Source organism: Egretta garzetta, unplaced genomic scaffold (genome assembly GCF_000687185.1).
Source record: "Egretta garzetta isolate BGI_Z169 unplaced genomic scaffold, ASM68718v1 scaffold188, whole genome shotgun sequence".
NCBI lineage: Eukaryota > Metazoa > Chordata > Aves > Pelecaniformes > Ardeidae > Egretta > Egretta garzetta.
The window spans coordinates 4,028,359-4,050,032 of record NW_009260622.1 but is presented as its reverse complement, the minus strand read 5'-3'; the positions used below and the strand labels follow the sequence as shown (position 1 = coordinate 4,050,032).

At 44.1% G+C, this 21,674-nt stretch overlaps 1 protein-coding gene across 1 annotated transcript in view; it reads right to left on the bottom strand.

The window, feature by feature from the left end:
- Positions 1-15,263: 15,263 nt before the first annotated feature.
- KCNB1 (potassium voltage-gated channel subfamily B member 1) overlaps positions 15,264-21,674 on the bottom strand; it is a 129,232-nt gene continuing 122,821 nt past the window's right edge. The window contains exon 2 of the mRNA XM_009645454.1: positions 15,264-17,285. Coding sequence (XP_009643749.1) covers positions 15,264-17,285 — 2,022 coding nt within the window. The remainder of the gene's footprint in view (positions 17,286-21,674) is intronic.

Here is a 21,674-nt window from a genome sequence, read left to right as displayed (position 1 = left end):
TCTGCAATCCCACCCCTGGGAATACCCCCAGTCCCTCCTGGCATAAACACCCGGTGTCTTTGGGGTCACTCGCACCCCTGTTTTGGCCATTCAGAAGTTAATTTTCAGAAGCAGTGAGCATTAGCAGGAGCTGAAGTCAGGCACCTGGCACCTCTCGGCCTCAGTTGCTGTAAAATTCCTCATCTGTGGAAAAGAGTTTGTAATTATTCGCCGTGCGTGGGAAGCGGGCACCAGCTCGGAGGGGTGGGTACGCCGGGAAGTTGTTGTGGTGTGACTCCTGGCCTCCGATGTGGGCTGGGATGGGGAGAGGCAAGCCAAGCACGGGGTGACAAGCGTGCCTGGCATGGCAGGGCCCCGCTCGCCGTGGGAAGACCGAAGTGGCAAAGCAAATGCACAGTCTCTCAGGAGTCCAGAGGCTGTGAAAAGGTTAAAGAAAGCACATTTCATGCTCTCGGCAAGTGCTGAGGGGGGTGCTAGACTCAAAACCAGCTGGGGCAGTGACTGTGGAAGGCAAACTGTTCTGAGCAGGGACTTGTGGGCATCTCTGTGTGTCTGGAGGGGGAGGAAAAACCCACCACCCCTACCCATTTGTGTATCTGGGTGTTACCTAACCTGCAAAATACAAACCTTGAATTTCAGAAAATATCCGCTCCATGTTTTCCTGTGCGATTCTTGCATTGTCATCGCTTTGCTCATGCATTATGCTGGAGCATGACTGCCGCAGCCTGCCCACGCCGTGCCCAGCCGCCGGAAGAGCAGGCGAAGGCACGACTGCTGTGCTGGTACTTTCTGACTTTCACATGCTTGATTTGCTGTCAAAGCAATCTTTTCTTCCCATACAGCTCTGCAGTTGGTAGTGGTGTTGCTTTGCAGGTGAACTGCACGATGTGTACCGAAGCACGCTATTTATAGGAGGGCAAGGTGTCTGCTTAAGGAATGGGGGTACATGTTCTGGGAGCAGGATGAGAAAGAGCAACTGAGCAAAAAGGAGTGACAGATTTCTGATTTTACTCCCTGACAAAAGAGCTAGGGAATAAAATCAGAAAAATAATTCCTGAGTAACATGAGATATGGCAAAATTAACACATTTTTGTTTATTCTTCCTCACTGTGAGCATTTTTTTCCATGAAACTGTATTCCTACCTGGTACTGCACTCGATTATCTTGCTGAATACACTGCATGGTTCTCAGATCCCTAACTAATGTTAATAAATGACTCTTGTGAAAGAGATATGTGTTTTCTCCTTATTGAAGGGCAGTCAGGAGCAAAGGGTCAGAGTTAAACATAGGACCAGAGCTCAGGCATTCTCAGGCCTCACCATTACGCAAAGGCCATCAAATCATCCTGGAAGCTCATAATAGCAATACCGGTGGAAAGGATTGCCCATCCTGAAAGCCTTTTGCTTTACATAAAAAAGTCCAAGAAATGCTGTTCTGCGCGTTTATTCTGGAACGTTATGCCAGTATCAATGGCACAAACTATTAATGATATAGGCATATGTAAAGAAAACTGCAACACAGTATGGGATGCTTGGTGTCCTAGAAATCCTCTTTAAGTGCCCATAAAATCTTCCTTCAGCTCTGGTCCAGTCAGCCCAACATCCTATCTTGGCTTCCATCCACCTACCCTGCCACCAGTGCACCCAAAGCATTTATTCAGGAAATAAAACACTTGCAAAATCTTTCCTTCACTTTCTCTTAATTTTTGTTACGGAAATTCTGTGTTTCCTGGAATAGAGGCTCTGAACTGCTGAACTCAGTCTGAAGTCAACCCAGCTAACAAGCTCGTTTATATTAATAGGAAATCAACTGTTCCTTTTTGCTGGATTCCCAGCGGAGCAGCTGGTGGTCTGCTTTTTCTATGCAGCCATCCTACTCCATACTGAAATGCCTCAAAAATATTTGTTTGCTAGAAAATGTTAGTGGAAACCGATATTGCTGATGTGAAAAATAAATGAAGAAAAGCACAGATTCTTCTGGTCAATTAGATCTTCAGCAAGTGGTCAGATTTTTTGTATACTGTTAGATAGCACTTAATAGCTGTCTTCCAACAACCTCAGGGCTTTTAATGACCAATCATTAAAAAAAACCCAAATGGAAAAATAACAGAGTTAGAGCTATAGTCACATTATTTGCCAGGAGCTTGTGTTTAGGAGTTTGGATGTTGTTGCTATAACATACCAGACTAAGACTTTTTTCCCTTACCTAGTCCAGCTGGTCAACACTGCCTCTTTGGGGTAAGAAAAGCTACACGGGACAACTTATGGGCTACTCAATTAATGGAGGAGAAGGAATAATGTTTGCCTTATACCATTAGCCAAAGGGTTTATGTACTTTCTAATTTATTAGTCCTTTGTCTTGTACTGTGATTTGCTTTTCCATTTAGTTGCTGTTTAGTGTGCCTAAACTGTTTGGAGCTCCTGGGACATCCAGACCTTCCCATTAGTGAGGTGGGCAGCACACAGGCTGGGGAGCCACTGTTATCTCGAAGGTGGACCAGGGCCCTCTGGATGCCCCAGGGTAGCTCCCGGGTCCTAATGACAACCAGATTGCACATTTGCATAATGATGCAAATGAGTGACCTGACCACAGCAGGAGTGGCCTGTTTTTCCCAGCCCCTCGTTACCATTGTACAACACTGGACACGAGCCATGAAGGTTAGAGAAGGGGTCATCTTCCCATGCTTTAACTAAGCCTTGGGAGGGACAGGGATTTCTTTCTTGGGATTTCTTTCCTGCATAACGTTGCCTGAGGCACCGTGCTGGGCGAGGGGACCCTGGGCTGGGTGGTAAACCCTGCAGTCCACTCTCCTCTGTGGCATGGCTGCAGTTACTGTCCTCCATGGCTCAGCTAGACGCTGGGTATCACCCCCACCGTGCTGGCTGTGGTGGGGTCACAGCAATGAAAAGCGACGGTTTCTGCACAGCCACACAAGCGCCAAGTGGAACCAGAGGCTCGGAAGGTACACGCGTGCTTGTATAGCGTTGTAGGTATTTGACAAGCTCCGCCTCAGACTCCTGCACTTCAGGGACTCAATTTTTTAAGGCTTTTTTGGCTTTGCCAGTCTCTCATGATTCAAAAAATAATGTCTCCAATTTATTGCAGCACCTGGCTATTAAATCTGCGTGTAAAGAGGAGTAAAACTAGACCATGAACATCTATGGGAACTCATTTTTGTTAAATAATTTAAATTTCCACTTTCTCATGCCTGGATCAATCTTAATCTGCCTGCCTCCTGGTGTTTGCCTCCCCACCAGTCAGGAGAGTGCTAGAAGCTGCGTCACTGTGCAGTTCATTTTAAGACTAATTATCATCAAGACACAAACCCAGCATTTTACATTATGTATTTTTTTCTGTTCAGCACGTAGACCAATACATTTTAGCTCCAATTATTGTTAACAACATGTCTGCCAACATTATAAAAATGGCACCAAGTAGAGCAAAACATAAGCCTACCTTTAGATTAGAGACGTGGGTTCACTGTTTAATTATATAGAGATTAAAGCGTATGATGCAATGTTGTGCAAATTTGCTCTGAGTTTCCAAAGCTAAGGTTAATGCTCAGTGCTTGTGTTTCTAACCAGACACCACAAACTTTAATTGCTGTGACACATTAGTCTCAGCTTCTGCTTGGATGGTTGCAGATGATACTCTGGGGCAAAGTTACCTCTGAATGCTCTTGCTTGCTGAATAATGATGATGTTGCATCTCTTAGGAGCTCAATTTCCTTATGGAAAGTAGGAAGGAAGGTAAGTAAGTAGAAAGAGACAGTATGGAAGAATCTAATCCATATTTTATAAGCAGAGATTTTCCTACAAAGAAACTTGTAAATTATTTAAATTGTTACTGACTCTTCTGAAATGATCAAAATATATTGAAATATGTTCATCTGTGCTGAAATTCCTAAACATCCTCTGTGGCTTCAGTGACACAATATGATGTTACATGGGAGCAGCAACATCCCTAGAGAAGGCAGTGACACCTCTAGGAGTGAGGTCCATGCTGCATCATCTGTACTTTCAGCAGCCCAACTTCCAGCACTGCATGCCAAGTTAATCTCTGGAAAAACTCCTCTGGGTTTATTAAAGAGAAAATTAAAAGTAACACAATAAAGTGCCCATGGCCAAACAAAGCATGGCACTTGCTTGATGGATCATTCCCTAGTACGTATTTAATATCTGTGTTTACTTGTATGATGTCCAGAACATGTCCAGAGAAGGGCAACAAAGCTGGTGAGGGGTCTGGAGCCCAAGGCTGATGGGGAGCGGCTGAGGGACCTGGGGGTGTTCAGCCTGGAGAAGAGGAGGCTGAGGGGAGCCCTTATCGCTCCCTACAACTGCCTGACAGGAGGGGGGAGCTGGGGGGGGTCAGGCTCTGCTCCCAAGTAACGGGTGATGGGATTAGGGGAAATGTCCTCAAGTTGCAGCAGGGCAGGTTTAGGTTGGACATTAGGAAGAATTTTTTCACCGAAAGCATTGTCAAGCACTGGAAGGGGCTGCCCAGGGAAGGGGTCAAGTCCCCATCCCTGGGGGTATTTAAAAGCCGGACAGATGAGGTGCTTAGGGACAGGGTTTAGTGGTGGGATGGCAGGGTTAGGGTAATGGTTGGACGTGATGATCTTAAAGGTCTTTTCCAACCTAAATGATTCTATGATTCTATGTAAAGCACTACACAGTGCCATGATACCAGGCCATGGAGGCAGCTGGTGCAGACAGAGCAAGGAGCACCTGGGCACTGGCGAGGGCTGCCCGTGCTCCCTCGGGGCGTCCCCGCAGCCGTGCTGCTCTCCCTGGGTCCCTCTGCCCTACGGAGAGATGGGCGAGAGCTGGATGAGCACCACTGGTGCTCAGGGGGGTGCTGGGGCTCTTGTGCCCTGACTCGGCATGTGCACTCCCTCACCAGATGGTTTTTGTTTGATTAACCTTTGGGATTATTGGCTGTCTCCTGGCAGACATCAGCCTGCTCTGGGTGTTTGGAAAACAGGTACGGGGTTTTTGTAGGATCAGAGAATGGCGTGTAACAAGGAAAGATACAAAAATGTGCCTAGTTTAGCTAAAATAAGACATATCACAGGAAAATCCATCCAAGTGGGGAGGAAGAGAGAGTCAGGTTATTGCTGACAGAGCCGGGGAGGAGAGCTTGCCTGAAGACGTGGGGAGATGACGGAGAGGAGACTAGAAATGTGATAAAGCTGCTGCATTTCATTAATCTGCGTAAAGTCTGGGAAATGCTTTATGCTGTTGGTAGAACAGTAAATCTACTGACGATGGCCCTGGTAACGTTTGGCAGCCGGTGCCTGAAGTAGCCCTGAGGCCGGTGCTGAGCAGGCAATGACTGCTCTGCGGTGGCTGAGCTGCCATCCTTGATGTGGCCTGGGACGGATCCTGCTTTCGGCATGGTGCTTCTGCCTTGTGGCTTAGTTTAACCTGCGTTGGCTTGGCATGACACACATGCAAGGAAAAGGGGTGAGGGAATGGGGAGTGGAGGGGGTAGGCAATGCAAAGCAAAGTTTCTGCAGTACACTTTAACTAGGAGAAAAATATTTAGTATCTGCAGATTTGGCACACAATAATGAACCGCAGCACCTCAGGAGGCAGGCATTATTTTAATTGACTTGATAAAGTAAATCAATTCATAGAGAAAACCTCCTTGGACAGTATAATTACAGATACTGGATTATAATTCAGGAGCTTGCATGCGCAGGCTGGCAGGCGAATAACAAGAAAAGTCATTAGCAGAAAGTGGAAGAGGAAGACATATGTTATAGGAATTTCTCCACTTTCTAGTTCTTCATTTGTAAACTTCCCTGCAAGTTCAGTGCCTTAATTTTATTATTAGATGTCATTGTCACTGCTCGCTATGAAACACTCAATGGATCATTTAGATTTTTCCTAAAAAGCTCTTACTGAACTGGAAATGAGCACAAGTAAATGCAGAAATGCCATTAAAATGCTATGCAGGACTTCTGTGAGATTTGTCCGCTTCTGCATTTCACTTTCTGGTTTCCATTTGCAAATGTGGTGGCAGTATAAAATAAGATGTAGAACTGTGCACTTTTAGTCTTTTTCATTTGATTTGTATCTCTCTGCGAGGGTGTGGGGGGTGCAGAACTGCGCAAACGGTCAGTCTGGGTAGAAACAGGTGCTTATTTGTTCTTTTTACATTTATAAATGGCCATAAATTAAAGATTCCGTAAACCAGGGGATTCAGATTAAAGCTTTGAAGAATCTTGCAGAAACTGCATTTCGGTATAAAAAAACGTTGATGTAATCAACTGAAAGAAAATATTCCTGGGCAGTTTAAATTACCTTTGCTCTGATGGCTTGTACAATGTAACCAACCCACTGCTTAATCTAATGGAGAAGAAAACCGCAGTGGCTCTAGCAGAAAGTCCAAGTCTTTGCCTCGAGTAGCAGCCAAAGCAGCCTGTTTGTCTAATTTTCACACCCAAAGCTCTTTGTCTCCAAACCTCGGCTGTTCTCCCATCTGCGTCTGGTTCTGCATCTGTACGATCGCATGATCAAGATGCCGATTTCCAGGCACTGCGGGTGTGACGGGGCCTCCCCGTGTGCTGCACATCCCTGGGCCACATACGGAGGGGCTGGGAGGTGCCCCGCTCCCCGAGCCCGGCCGTGGCCACGGGAGGCGTGCAGAGGTTTTGTCCATGGAGGGTGAGGACTGAAGCCCACAGGTTTGTGCACTGAATCCGTCAGACTTAAAACAGAAGGTGTCGAGCTCGGCACTGCTTTCCTGAATCACGGCCTTATCTGTGAGCAAATAACATATGTCTAAACCTGCTGTCAACGGCAATGAGCTAAAGCAGAAGCTCAGTGCCAGCTGATGGTAGTTATTTTTTTGGCCAGTATATATATGACCATGAAACAGAGCAAATAAAGGCTTTGGTTTTATCCATACCTTTTTATTTATTTCTGTAGTCTGTAGTAAGGGACCATTGCTTTAAAATCCTTAGACATTTGGACATATTTTACAAGACAGTACAGTTTCTGAATGTCACACATTGATCACAGTTTCATACTACTACATGCATATAAAGACACTGATTTTTTTTTTTTTAATAATTTGTTTACGGAAACAACTGGAGAGGTCAATAAACTTCAACAGAGAATGACTAAATCAAAGTTACAAAAAAAAATAAAGACTCTAAGTACACTAGTATATGGCTAATGTTGCTGTAGTCACCCCAAAATGCCAGGGTATTGAAACGTTGCTTAAATGGGGAGAAAACATCTGCTGACACATTGCCCCGTGGGTCGATCCCGTAGAACCCGACGAAGAGATTGTGGCAGAGGTGAAGCCCTGCCCTTCATTACAGCCACGCAGGACTGGATTCCCCACTGCTTCCCCATTGCGCAAGTTAAAAAAATAACTGAAGTGCAAGGCAATGGAGAAACCTGTCGTATGTTCTGCCCTTTCTCAAGCTGGGTCCCAGTTGGCTTCAATTGCCAGCTGCAAAAGCAATTTGTTCCACATGTACCAGCAGAGCCACAGGAAACTTACATTTTTTCCAGTTTTTATTTGTTGTTAAATATCACATTTTTCTTTTAAAGGGAACTCCACAGCTTTCTTATCCTTTAATGACTAGGGATGCTCACCACTGCCCTTTGGAGTTTTTACTGGGAAGCTCTTCCCTGGGGCTCACGGCTGCTGTGCAGGTCCAGCAGCCATCCTGTGCTTTTGGAGAAGGAAGACCTGCGGCTGTTCCCCGGCCCTGTGAAACACGGAGCAGCCACGATGTGCCGCACCGCGGCGGACCGCCCCGGCATCCTTCCGCGGGCATGGAGTCGTTAACAGCTCTGGCAACAGGGCCTCGTTAAATGTTTTCTCCCCATTCAGGACCTGCTTCACTGGCCTGATTAAAAAGCAGGGGTCTGCTGCAGTAAGTCGGGGTATATGTTTTTAATGCTAATCTAGTTGGAAAGTGAGTTTGGTTGGTAGCTGTGGCTGGCCTTTCTGACTGCAGTATCATGGCTTCAGAGTTCAAAGTAACATGGAGACGCTGCTCCCTCCCTGCCTCCCCCTGCACCCACTGCCAAAAAGCCAGAAGGAATGGGGGGAAAAAAAGAAATGTTCTCTGTCTTTGCCACAAGCCAACAAAACTGATATAAACAAAGGAAATCCCAGTGGTCTCATGAGCCAACATGTGGCTAATGGTACTTGGGGCAGTGAAACATAAAAGGGAGAAGAGGCGTAATGGGCCGAGCTCCTAAATGAAATACAGAGAGTAGAGAGGAACTGATGAATCCTAAAATGGTCTTAGATGTAGATTGCCAATAGGACCAGAGGTTGTGACGCAATCAAAGGTAACCGATGGCCCATCTGCTGGTAGTGTCCTCCCAGCATCAGTAAGTCCCTGGGCCGAGGGCTGAGAGCTTTGAGCTGTGTGGCTGGGCTTGTGGTCCTGCTGTAGGGACAGTCATCTGTGAGCTGGGGACGCTGCTTGTGTCAAGCCCACGAAGAGAGAGCTGACACGGAGCGATGCTCAGTCAAGATCGGGATGACGCGATTATCATCCTCTTGCCTGAAGGATTCTCTCCTTCCCCAGGCTTTCACTGACCTGTCTCTGCTTCCCATTCCCTCACCCCACTGTTTTCCTTGTAGGTGCTGTGGACAGACATGTCCATCCCTGAGGTCATGCAGAGCCTTTAATTTTCCATCAGCTTTTAGAGATATGGGTCCAAATTCTTCACTGGGCTAAATGGGGCACAGCTCCACTGACCTCAAGGGGCTTTTACTTACAGCAGCAAAGAATTTGGCATTTCATTCAAATTTGGCTCCCTGGCTTCCCCAAGGCTCTAGTTTGGGTAGGTCTTTGTACTGAGCCCAGCCTGATTATTATATTTGGAAGGTAGTGTTGTTACAGTCTTGAAAAGACCCCTTTGAAAATGTCAAAGGTTAATCCTTGTTCAGTCCTGCAGAATATCGATACGTATTGTTTCTAGTTAAAAAGAAAAATGAAGCTTTCTCTTCTAAGCTTCTAGACTGAAGACTTCTTGTGCGATGAAGCCAGAATCAAGCAAAGCAAAATTCTGAGTAGTATTTACAGATATGGACACTTGTGGCACCCTACTATTGGTGTCAAAGGACACTTAATTTGTGGCTTAGGTAACACCAGCAACAAGGGGGCTACGCACCCTGCATGCAGACTTTCCGTTTTCCTAAGGTTTCCCTTGTCTGGCCAAGACAAAGTTTCAGTGCAAGAGCTTAAATCTGACCCGCACTGGGCGCAGAACACGTGCTGGAAAATAAATATTTCTTCTTTGAAGGGCTGGTTGGTTTTTGGGTGGTTTCTGTCGTGGTGTGGGAGGGCTACCTGCAGGGGCGAATTTAAGACGGGTCTGACTAGAAACTTTCTATGGTTTTGTTGACTATGCTTGAACACACTTACTGATGGGGAAGGTGCCTTTGGAAGGGGTTTATGTGATCATTGATGATAGATATGGTGGGCATTAATTGCCTTCAACAGAAGAAAAATCCCACCCAGTTTTAATACCCTCATGTATAAGTGGATCTTGCTGATAGATAATCAGATGCAAAACTGTGTCTGCTGGTTATTCTGCTCATTCGGGTGGTATCTGGAGTTGCCAAAACACATGTTTTCCCAAAGTAATTCTGTTTCAGGTTTACTGGCTAGTGTGGTGGGCATATAAGAAAATCACACAAGCAGACAAAAGGAAATGGGTCCAAAACTCCATCTTTGGAAAAAAAAAGGGTCACTGACCAGACTGCTGGGTGGATTCCAAAGAAAATGTTTCTGCAGAGCTGCAGGGCTACTCTGAAGCTCCTTGTCATGCTAAGCTTCAAGAGGTCATGAGATAGCTTCAGGATGCACATTTATCTCATGGACTTTTTATTCAATTTATGTGACCGTACAGCTAAAAAGGAGCACGGAAGATCATTAAGTAAGCAAGTACATGGATGGACTTTACCGTAACCAAATCCAAATCCCGTCCCTTTCTGAACGTGTACATTTAGGTTTTTTTATTCCCCCATAATTTTTTTTCATTTCCTGATTTTGTCTGGGACTGAAAGTAGAAGCTCAAAAACCCAGTGGGAAATGAAAGTCTTGACCCTTCTGTTTAAACCCAGGAAAACTTCCCCCAAAGGTTGGAGTTTTGCCTGAGCATCATCAGGTCACTACCTTAAAATAAGAGCCTGAATTTTGATGCTTATAATAATTATTAGGACAGTCAGGTTCAAATCCTGTCTCTTCTTTATGCTCTCAGCTTAATCAATGTAAATCTGGAAAAACTCCCCTGAAGTGCAGGCTATGGCTAACACCGAAGCCAGTGGCATTCGCTGGCATTTCTGGCCCGCTTCTGTGTTTCTCAGAAGGAACATCTTAGTTTTCATAGCCAGGCCCTGGTTATTTTTAAGAACCACAAACAGGAAAAATACGAAAATGTGACAACATCGGACAAACTCAGTGACCTTTCGCAGACGCACTTCCAGGAGGGATGTTGCGGGTGGTTTTTCAGAACAAAAGAAAAAGACGACAACAAAAAGGTTAGGGGATCAGCTATGTAAATGAACACCAAGAAAGCATCTAATATATTATTCTGTAATACAAAAAGAAGAAATCTGACTTGATTGCCCTATTATAAATTTGCTAAAAATACAGATATATATTTATATTTTTATATATATATATAACTTTTTTTTTTTTAATATCTGATCAGAAAAATAGACTACTCTGGAATGCATGAAAGTCACGTGACTTTTCCATACATCAGATACTTATAAAGCCAACACAATGGCAAACAGAAGGTACAGAGGTAACTAGAACATCTGTACTTTATTCAAGAACTATTTAAAGCCATATTCTCCCCAGGTGGGTGATCCTAAAGCAACCTAAGGTAACACTTGTTTGGTCTGATTACCGTAAGCAGAAGTGACTGACCAGACATGAAGAAGTTGGAGCTAATTTGGAGTCACCGGAGAAGCCCACCTCCCCGTCTCGCCCCGGCAGGAGGGCATCAGTGCCGCATGGTCTCCATCACTCGGCTACTTTATTCAGTAATTCTACTATTTGCTTTAAAATGAGGCATTAAAAACTATGGGAGATCATGGTATGTGTAGCTTACTGAGAGAGAGAGAACTTGGCTTTAGAAACCTTGTCTTTGCGATGAGTTTTAAATACCCTTTGTTATTTACTATAAACTGTACCAGTCATAATTCTGTCAAGACATAAATATACAATAGGTACAAATATTAACAATACATTACAATTTTACAGAAGAGAATACTGTTTTCCTTAGAAATGTGTATCTTATTAGCTGCAAGGGAAGAAAAGGCTACAGTTTATCACAGCCATAGTTGCCAAAGAAACTGCCCGCCTCAGATGTGTTTCTGCGTGACTTGCACAGACAGATATTCCCCGGCATTTGACACACGGCACGTTCAGGAAGGGAATGTGCGTTCCGCGGGTTTTCTTTTCCTCTCTCTTTTTTTTTTTTTTCCTTCTTCTACCTTTATGGACTCTCGAACCTTTCAGACAAATGTGGATTTCACAGGAGACTGTTTTGTTTCTTTTTTTTTTGTTCTGTAAGTGTGCTTAGGTGAAGTTTCTAAGAAAAGGCACTGAGAAATCTACTGCAATGTGACTGCTGTTTTCCTCTGCTCAAGGCTAAAACTCAAAGGATCTTTGCCTCCTGGTTAAGAAAACTGCACCCATTCCTTCCGCATATATATATATAATATATATATATATTTATATATATGTATTAAAAACTATGTCGATGGCGTAAGATACAAGCAAGCACAGACATCACGCATACAAAGTCCTTTCAGATACGACGTCTTCTGCAGCAGCCGGTGAAACTCTGTCAGCTTGCTTGATACACGATGCACAGTAAATCCGCAGACCTGACTGCCAAATACCAGTGATTAAACTGCATGCTTTAGCTCGATGCAAGGGGTATTGCATATTTTCCCCGACTGTTATGAGCTTTGGGAAACATATATTAAACAAACTATAAAAATGAAATTGTCTTTCTAGTGTCTATAGGATTTGGTGAGGATTATGTTTTCAAAGCACTGCCTTTCCTTTTGTAATGAGTACAGATTTAGTCTACCGTAGCTTTATGTTAGAGTAGATTTCCCAGTGCTTACATTATATATATGTGTATTATGCACACACACACATATATAGATACATACTTCATATTCAGACTTTATTTCATTAAAATAAATTAAACATACTTCCTTTTTAACTGGGCACAAAATGAGAGCTACATCTTCATACACAAATAAGAAAGAAATGCTCTTCAAGCATATTATATGCTTAATTTTAAATTATTTGCTTTCTATAAGAAATCTATAGGACTTTGGCTATTCAGACTTAAAAGGTAGATTTTTAATGATACTTTTGAATTTGGCTTTCAAAAGTGACTCAATAAAATGCTACTTTAAAGGTAGGACTAAATAGATGATATAAGGTGTGTGTCGTGAGTGATCACACAAGGCAGACAGAGGGCCTTTGGTTACAAGGAGAGTTGCACCAGTTGATTATCAGGTAAAAAATGATAGAATTGTTGATCTATACATTTTTGTCAGTGCCATCTATAAACCAAATACATCAATTTGGATGAGAGTGTGGTAAATACTACACTATATGGCTATATTTAAATACGTTCACTTTCGTGATATGTAAAATATGACTTTTTTTTCCACATGAAAGCATCAGCTCTAAAAATATTTAACTTGGAAATTGCTATTACTTACTTTATCAAAAAAATTTTCCCTGATTTTTCTTCTTTTTACATTTGTGCTGATGGCAGACATGAATGATCACTGAAACACAGAGATTATGTTAAGACTGTTCTCTTTAAAATTTCTCGTTGCCGCTCTATGGCCTCAGAAAGCCACAGAATGAATCAGTGTTTAAAGCTTATCTGCTGGAAAGTCACTTTACTTTTTCGCGATGACTCAGTCCTAACTAGTACCTCAGCAATACATCGGTTCCTCTAAGTACACTTGTATTTACTATGGCCAAATCCTAAAGTCCTTCACCAGGCAAAGGGCCCACTCAGAGGAAGGGTGGTTTTGGCTGAGTGAAGGCAGAGTAAAAGCTGATGAACCTCAGGAATTGGCCCTGCGTAAATACTCTGGAGAGCATCGTTTGCACGCATAGGTGCCTCGAACGTACTTGGCGTCCCTCCCGCGTCACTCTCTGCACGGCACGAGGTCTCCTTCGCGGCCGGCGGGCTAATTCGTGAGGTGGTGGCTCAGGTCTTACTTGCGCCTTCCCCAGGGTCTCGCCTTGCCGGGACGCAAGGGCGACTTCTGAGCAGGTACCTCAGGCTGCATCCCACCACCTGGGGATGGGGTCGGCTGAGCAGAGCAGAGTTAACTCCAACACCTGTACAGTTTTGTGCCAAGGAGAGACCTAACAAAGCTATCATCGTAACCCATAACAGTTCCTAAAACATATATGTGCTTATTGCTTTTGTCCGTACATGCTGCATTCACTATTATGGATTACACACAGAAGTACTGTACAGCTCGGACGGACAGACATTTACATTCAGGACTAACCAACGGGAAAAACAGACGGGGCACTGGAGCGCCTCGGGGTCTCCCTCCCGCCTGTGCACCTCCGCGCCCACATCCCGTGTCTCAGCACCTCCCCGGACCTGCTGCACGCAGACTGTTACACGCCCCGGCAGGTACCCAGAAATGGGTCAGGAAACGCTTATTGACAGTTATTTACAATTGAGTTTTACAGTAGAAACAGAGAACAACATAAAAGGTTACCATCACAGTTATCACAGGACAGGCTGTGACTTGCTACAGGCGTGTAACAAATCACGGTCACGACAGGAGGCACAAATTAAAATAGTGCTTGGTTAAAGTGCTTGATTGTTACACTCTGCTATCCTACTCCAGCATCGCAACAACAACAACAACAAAAAGTCAACATAAAGTGCTTTTCCCCCCCCGAGATTAAAAACCAAAGACAAATTATTTCCTACACAATTTGACATAACTTTATTGAAACAATAATATTTTAAAAACCTAGGCTGGTGGCTGCTAGTTCTGTTCATTTAAAATGATCAGATCTTTTTTTTCTTTTTTTTTTTTTTTTATTGTTTCGTTTAAAAATGACGGGATGGTATTAAAACATCAGGCCTGATTCTCCTGTCTCTCGCAGCTGCTTCGCGCCGCAGCTTTGCAGGAGCCTCTCCTGCCCGACCTCCTCGCGAGAGAGAGCACAGCCAGGCCCGGGGCGGGTCGCTAACGAATCCCTCTTTTTGCATATTTATGTAACGCTTGCATATCTTTCACTGCGCCGCTCGGGCGCAAAAAGCTTCAGACCTCAGCCGTCCCCACGGGGCAGGGCAGCGAGCATCTCCCTTCCATGGAGGGGTAGGGCGAGAGCCGAGCTCTCCTTCCAGCCCTACGCTCCCCAGCACCAGGAAAGGGGGTCTGGCTGCGATGCCTCCGGAGATTCCTGCTTCTGCATGGCTCCTTCACACCTTCCCAGCGTGGGCTGTGGGTCCCCTGAGGGCCACGCGCTGGCCCTGGGGCAGGTATTGATTTTTAGCAGAGGGTAAGTGCAAGTTTCACTATGTCCTAGGGGATGTTTGGAATTAGATACAAGTGGTGCAACTCACCCTGCTGATATTTCAAAAGAAAACGTCAGGTCCTACAGGATATCATATTGTTAAACACACACAGAGCATTTTAATAATTGGTTTCTCTAGACCGTTATTTGTTTTAAATGGTTTTCGCTTGGATTTTCCAATAATGCAAGTGTTCCCTGTTACCTTTAGACACAATATCCATCAGAGAAAGCTGTAGATGGGGAACAGCTGCCCTGAAGCAGTGAGCATTGTGGCTTTGATAGCTTTATACCAACCCCAGCAATTTATTCCAGAGTTCAAATCTGGCTGCCTTGGCATCCTTTATGGAACTAATGCAAATCGGATGTTAATATTTCCAAAAGGAGCTCTAGCGTTCAAGGGGAATGGATGGATATTTGGTCACATTGGCTTCACTGGACAACATGAAAGGAGATCAATGTGTGATCATGATTTGCAATCCTTATTTTTGACTGATGTGGGCAATGTCTTTAGAGTTGTTTCAGAGAAGGACATTTTCACAAACCCACACTGGACCTCCCCCAGACTTTTAGAAACAGATGGCTTGTTTCAGCCAAGTTCATGCCATGCAGAAGCTCTTTTTTTTGTGTCGACTGTAAAGACATTCCTTTAAACTTTCCGTAAGTTCTTATGGAGCTCATCTCAGATGCTTTGATCATGTGTGTTAGCATGTCCTCCGCTGCCTGGTAATACATGGACTTCTGGGGAAATGTGATTTTCTAGTCTGACAGTCTCCTGATTGCCCTGGGTTCTTCCAGTGATACCTTCCATAGAGTAAATGCAGTTTTGCCCTATCAGCTTAGGGGAGGTGGGTAAAGCAGCAGCTTCTAGATGGTTCTTCTCTGTTCTATAAACATTATCCTTTTGCTTTAGATAGCCACTGTTTGTAACATTGTACTTGGGACTCACATTTCCAGGTGGGCTTGAATCATAAAGCAGCTGACCTTCATCATCAGTGTCAGCATCTATGTATTTGTGTATACCAGCATCATGGAAGTTGAAAGCTATGGCTGTCTGAGACTCTGGTGACTTTGGAGGTGTTCTCGCACTCGCAGTTGTGTAGATAGAGGTCTCTGGGCTCATGAGAGATCTGTCAGAGAGTAAGGAAGTATCTGTGGCAGCAGCAGCAGCTCCCCTGCTCTTGAGAGGGTCAGGATATATTCTCAGTACATTTGATGCTGGTACTAATGTGCTGGTGTCCTCTTCCATGAAGTTGACTTTCAGAGATCTTAGTTTTAAAGGGTTACTGACCTTTATGGAGCTTTTGGGACTTTCTATGAAGAAAGCAGAACGGTGGCTGCCTTCGGAGCTTGGGTTCATTTCCACAAATCTGGCACCACTCCCTTCTGGCCTGCTCTGCTCCTGAATCACATTAATGCCACCTTTGCAGGGAAGGGTAGCAAGTGGGCTGTGGGAAAACCTCCCGGAGTCAGGGAACTCTGCCGCACAACTTATGAAGCTGTCGATGCTGGACATGCTCCTCATGTCAATGATCCCATCGGCGCGAGTCGTCAGCAAGGGCACCATAGGGCCAGGAAGGGTTTCCATTTCTAGCTCTTCCTTTTGCTTTCCAGGTTGACTTGATTCTTTAGTGTTAAGGTTTGGCTGGGACTGAGTCTTTGCCATTTTGTTGTACATGTCCTCTAGCTGTTGGACATTCAGGTGCTGGGGACTTGAAGATGACCTGGCTTTTTCTGGAGATCCTTGTTCCTTAGTTTCAAAGGATTTACTAGAGCTAGTTTCAGAGAGTGTTCTCTTGGTCCATTTCCATTTGCTGGGAGATAAATGATTGTCCTGAACTTTATCCTTTTTGGCTATGCTTTCTCCGTTCTTTTCAACCACAATGTCCATGAGTTCTATACTACGGGCAAATGCATCCTTCATGTTCATGGAAACAATACTGCCGTTCCTTTTTGCTCTTTCAAGAGCTTCCCTGCGCTTAATGGCTTTCTCCTGCCTCTTCTGCTCTTTGTAGAACTCAGAGAAGTTATTGACAATAATTGGGATGGGAAGAGCAATCACCAGCACTCCAGCAATGCAGCACAGTCCTCCTACTATTTTACCTAAGAGTGTTTTGGGGTAGATGTCTCCATAGCCTACTGTTGTCATGGTGATTGTTGCCCACCAGAAAGAAGCTGGGATGCTCTTAAATTTTGTATCATCCTCATCCTTTTCTGCAAAAAACACTAAACTGGAAAAGATCATAATGCCCATGGCCAAAAACAAGATGAGTAATCCAAGCTCATTGTAACTCCTCCTCAGTGTAAACCCCAAGGACTGTAAACCCGTTGAGTGCCGGGCAAGCTTTAGAATCCGGAGTATCCTCATAATCCGAAATATTTGGACTACTCGTCGTACATTTTGGAACTGAAGTACACTTTTATTGGATTCTGTGAGGAAGATTGTGACATAGTACGGTAAGATAGCTAGCAAATCAATAGCATTCAGTGGACCTTTGAAAAACTTCCATTTCTTAGGCGAGGATAGGAACCGCAAGAGGTATTCCATTGTAAACCATGCAATGCACACCGCTTCCACATGGGCAAGTTGGGGATTATCTGTGGTCTGCCCAAATTCATCCATGCCTTGTAGTTCAGGAAGTGTGTTAAGGGACAAGGCAATTGTAGATAGTACAATAAACATGATGGAAATGATTGCCAAAATCTGAAAAGGAAAGAGAAAACAGTGAGTTCATCTCAGAATACATTACGCTATCTATCACTGCCATTAACGTGTGGCTGTATTTCCACTTATACATTTCAAGATTAATTTTGCTCTTAGTGCGCAGAAGTCAGATAACCATTGCAACCCAAAGTGATTTTATATTTATGTCAGGTGCATAAAGGAGAGAAAGCATTGACTTCAACTCCCGTGCCTTCATCTCTGTGTAGTCAAGGAATGCGTACCAAGCAGCTAGGATGCCAGGAGGGCTGTGAGGCAGTTCACAGCAGGAGCTTTTCATTAACTACTAATTAGGTGCCCAACAAAGCCCATCTGGACAACAGGCTCTGAAATCCAGGCGAGAAGGAATGCAATTGTGAAGGCAGGGTTTGATCAGAGCCATGTCCTCCATTTAATGTGCGGTTACATCTATAATTTTGGGTGCGTAGGGCTAATTACAGAGACGTGTGTACAATTCTACATATAAGCGTCCAACAAATACACTCTTTTTAAATGACATCTCTAATTGGAAACTTGATGGTTGTGAAATACATGAAAACTTTACCAAGCTTTCTAAAACATTCTGAGCTCTGAACTACTCTGCGTGCGACCGACTGGCCATCCTAGCTCCTCATTGCAACCAGAGGGAAGAGCAAACTCATCCAGGCAAACCAAATGGCGCACCACCGAGACAGTCAAGGCAGGGCAGCTCCAGCCCCTGGAGAGCTCATCCATTATTGGAAACCAGCTCTTGGGCTCGCGAGTGTGATGAGAGGCGAAGGGGCTGCAGTGAGCAGCCTCTCTAAAAACCCACATAAAGCTGATCAGATCCCGGGCCACCAACTCTATGCAGAGCTGGAAAGCGTGAAGTGCTAGATTAGTCTATCTGCAGCTTTCAGATGGTGTAGGCAGGCTGTCCTTCCATACCTGTTTTATATAGACGTTAATGCTATACTTTCCAGTTTCCCTAATTATATCCTCTTTTATAGTCATTTTAGGGAGGCTTTAGAGCTGACAGACAATTTGAGAAGTGCTTTTTTTTTTTCTACTAGTGAATTCTTTCTCTAGTTCGTTAATTGGGTGGGATTCTATCTAGTTTCTTAGGTTACTGCCAAAATACAGCAATGATTTCAAAACACACGTATATGTGACTAATGTTTTATGTATTCGTTTCAGTGTAAGCTGGTCCCTTATGCTCACTCCTCTCCTGCTTGATAGAAAAGCAGCATGAAATCAATCGCAAAGTATGTGCCTGATGATTAGATGCACAATATTAAGCAATGAATTATAAAAATGTATGACAAGAGTTCTGCATCATGAATTGCAAATCTGGCACCCTCCTTCTTTCCCCGTATAACTAGATTTTAGGTTTCCTCACAGTGACCTTTCTCAGCCAGCCTCACAATACCAGAATATCCACAATTTCCACTTTGGGTGCTGGAGAACGAAATGCTTGCAGGATTTCTCTTCAGCCAAGCCCAGCACAGACATCCTAACAGTCAGGAAATATCAGACTTCTCAACATTTATCCCTAAGATAATCTTAAAGGTCTTTTCCAACCTAAACGATTCTATGATTCTACAGTGGAACAAGCCTTGCTGCTGTAGGAGAAACATGCAGATCTAATATGGTTCACAAAAACTCTGTGGTCTTCTCAAGAAGAACCTCATCTCTTCTCCAAAGCTGAAAGGCAGAAATGGTCTACAAAGGCTGGAAGCTTCACTTGAATTAAATTCATATAACAAGCTTAAGCTATGGCTTTAGGAGAAAAGCCCATATACCTTCAAAAAATTCCAAATTTAAGGCCAGATTTTCAATTTTGAAATTTTGATTTCAACAACTGTTTTAAAATCCACTTGCTGTTAAGAAAATCCCTTCCAAATCAATGTAATAAAATAATTTACCTTTTAACTCACTAAAATGTACTATATAACTTTGATTCGTACATGTCACTGAAGACCTAGTAATTTAATCTGAAGAATAAGTTTTGACTAGAAATAAAAATTAGCTCCATTAAACACTTTGGCTTCATTGTCTAAATTGGATTAAATGGAAGAAGTAAATGGTGTAAATGGCCTCCTATGAAATGCTCTAGTACCGGGAATTTTAGAAGAGCCTCACTTTTCCGTTACTAAACTGTTACCAGGATAAATGCTGGGAAGATTCCTTCTCCTTTTTAAACAGGTTGCCTGAAAGCATGTTTGTTGTTAGCTGTGCTGTGCGCCCTCCTCATGGTGCTTGCGAACCTTTCGCCTCCTCCTCACTACCTTCCCCTTCCATAAATTTGCTGCTGAAATACGAACAACCCCACAACAACTTGTGCAATGGGGGTTTTGCCTTGCTGAGAGACTTTGCAGGTCAATGAGCCAAAGAAGCTGTGGGAAAGACTTGGGAGGGGCAGAAAAGTAGGAAGAACCATGGGATGAAGTGAAGCAGAGAGGGACGCAGGGAAAAGTGCTTGAACTGATGGCTTCAAACTCCAGAGAATAAAATATAAGTCAAGTGTCTCATGGTGAAGTGGGGAGAAATCTAGATCTTAACTACTCCTGCATAGTTCTTGGTTTCAAAAGACCACCTCCTAAAGACCAGGTCATACGCCCGAGAAGCCCAGAGCCTGATTTACTTTCCTAGAAGGCTCCCTTAGTGGTTTTGCTGTCATTTCTTTGTTTACAGCCCAACATTTCTGAAGGTGTTTGGGATTTTTTCAACGGTAATTTCAGATTTTTTTGCTTGGGTTTATCTCTGCCCACTATACACAGAAGGGCTTATTTGTAGACTTATATATACCCAGTGTGTTTTATCTCCTTCACTTTCTGTGTAAATATTAACACTACAACTTTATTCAGTGGATGGCATCCAGCAGCAGTAATTGGTGTTAAACCTTCTGTTTCCTTTGATATACCTTCCTGCTTTGAAGATCAAGGCAATGCCAGATGAACATAAATTTGAAAACTAGGAGATCTGAAGGTAAAATTTGGGTTTGGTTTAGCAGATTTAGCCACAGAGCTAAGCAATAAACAGAGAGATATTTCTCATTTCTCCCGTGAGTTGCAGCAAGATGTCACCTGAGCTCCTAAGGTACAGTTTTTCCCCCCTTATTGATCTAGTGCAATCATACATCTATGGGAATCTTGTCAGGCTAAGAAAAACTTCTAAATGTGAGTTGACTGTCCTCAGGTATTCAAAGCAATTTTCAGTTGGAAAGTACAAAAAAAGAGAGATTAAATCTCTCCAGCAGGGTTCAGAGGAACCTTCTCTAAAGCATACCTTGTCCTGGTAGCATCCACCATCCAACAAAAACCACTCAAGGAGCAGTTGTCCACAGAAAACCAGGTCCAGTTGCTGCTGTCGGGCGTTACCGTGATATTCAGTGGCACAGGGCTCTGTCCCAATGTATTTACAGTCTGGGATTTCAGATTATGACCTTCTGTCTGCCTAATAAGGTTTTCTATCTTGGTCATACTGAACTTCTAGCTTGGCAGCTTTTGTATTTTCCACTGTCAAGAGACAAAAAGCTGAAGGAAAGATTTATACCACCAAGAACACCTCTAGAGAAGCTCTGCATGGCAGGCAGCCTTTTCATTTGATTCCTGCCCTTTCCTCCTGCCTTTCCTCTTCCAGGTTCACTTCTCTTTAACAAGAAAAGCTAATGGGACAAATTTGGACTTGAGCAGGAAGGATCCCTCTGCAGTGAAAGATGCTCCAGCTGCAAGCAGTCACTGGAAAAAAGTGCCTGTTGTCCCTGCTCCAGAGCACTGACCCAAACCCTCGCTGCCGAGTCAGCTGCTAACTGCTGCTTGAAATGGAAGCAAGCATGGGGAGAGGCCTCCTGCTGTAGCACCAGTTTTCATGACTCGTTAAATACATACGGCAATGCCTTGTGCTGGTGAAAAGTTTGGGGCTGGCAATCGAAGAGCTGAGGTTGAATAGGCTCGAGCACAGAAAGGTCCCTGGAGCACAGGCTTGGACTTGCAGGAGGAACAGGGATGGGAAAGGTAAACGTCAGGAGCCTGCTAGATTTTGTGAATGCGGCTGAAATGTGCATATTCCTACTTCTGGAGGTAGCTGTACCCCCTCCTAGGTCTTGCTGCTGGCTTATCTGGCAGATGTTGGCTTGTTATGGGGGCTGGGGAAGGCACTCCCAGTATCACTGCAGGCACATCTGACTTGGATGTTTCTGACTTGGATGCCCCGTGTCTGCAGTAGGACCTATAAAACACAGCTAAAACAACGGAAAAGCTTGCAGCCTAAAATCTGGAGGCACAGGAAAAAGATTTGGAGGCACAAAAGACTGAAATGACCAGCCAGAGGACAGGCCACATCGGTGGCCGAGGCAGGGGAGGAAATCCATGTACTTCTGGTGCCACATCCCTGAGAGCTCTTCTCCACTGT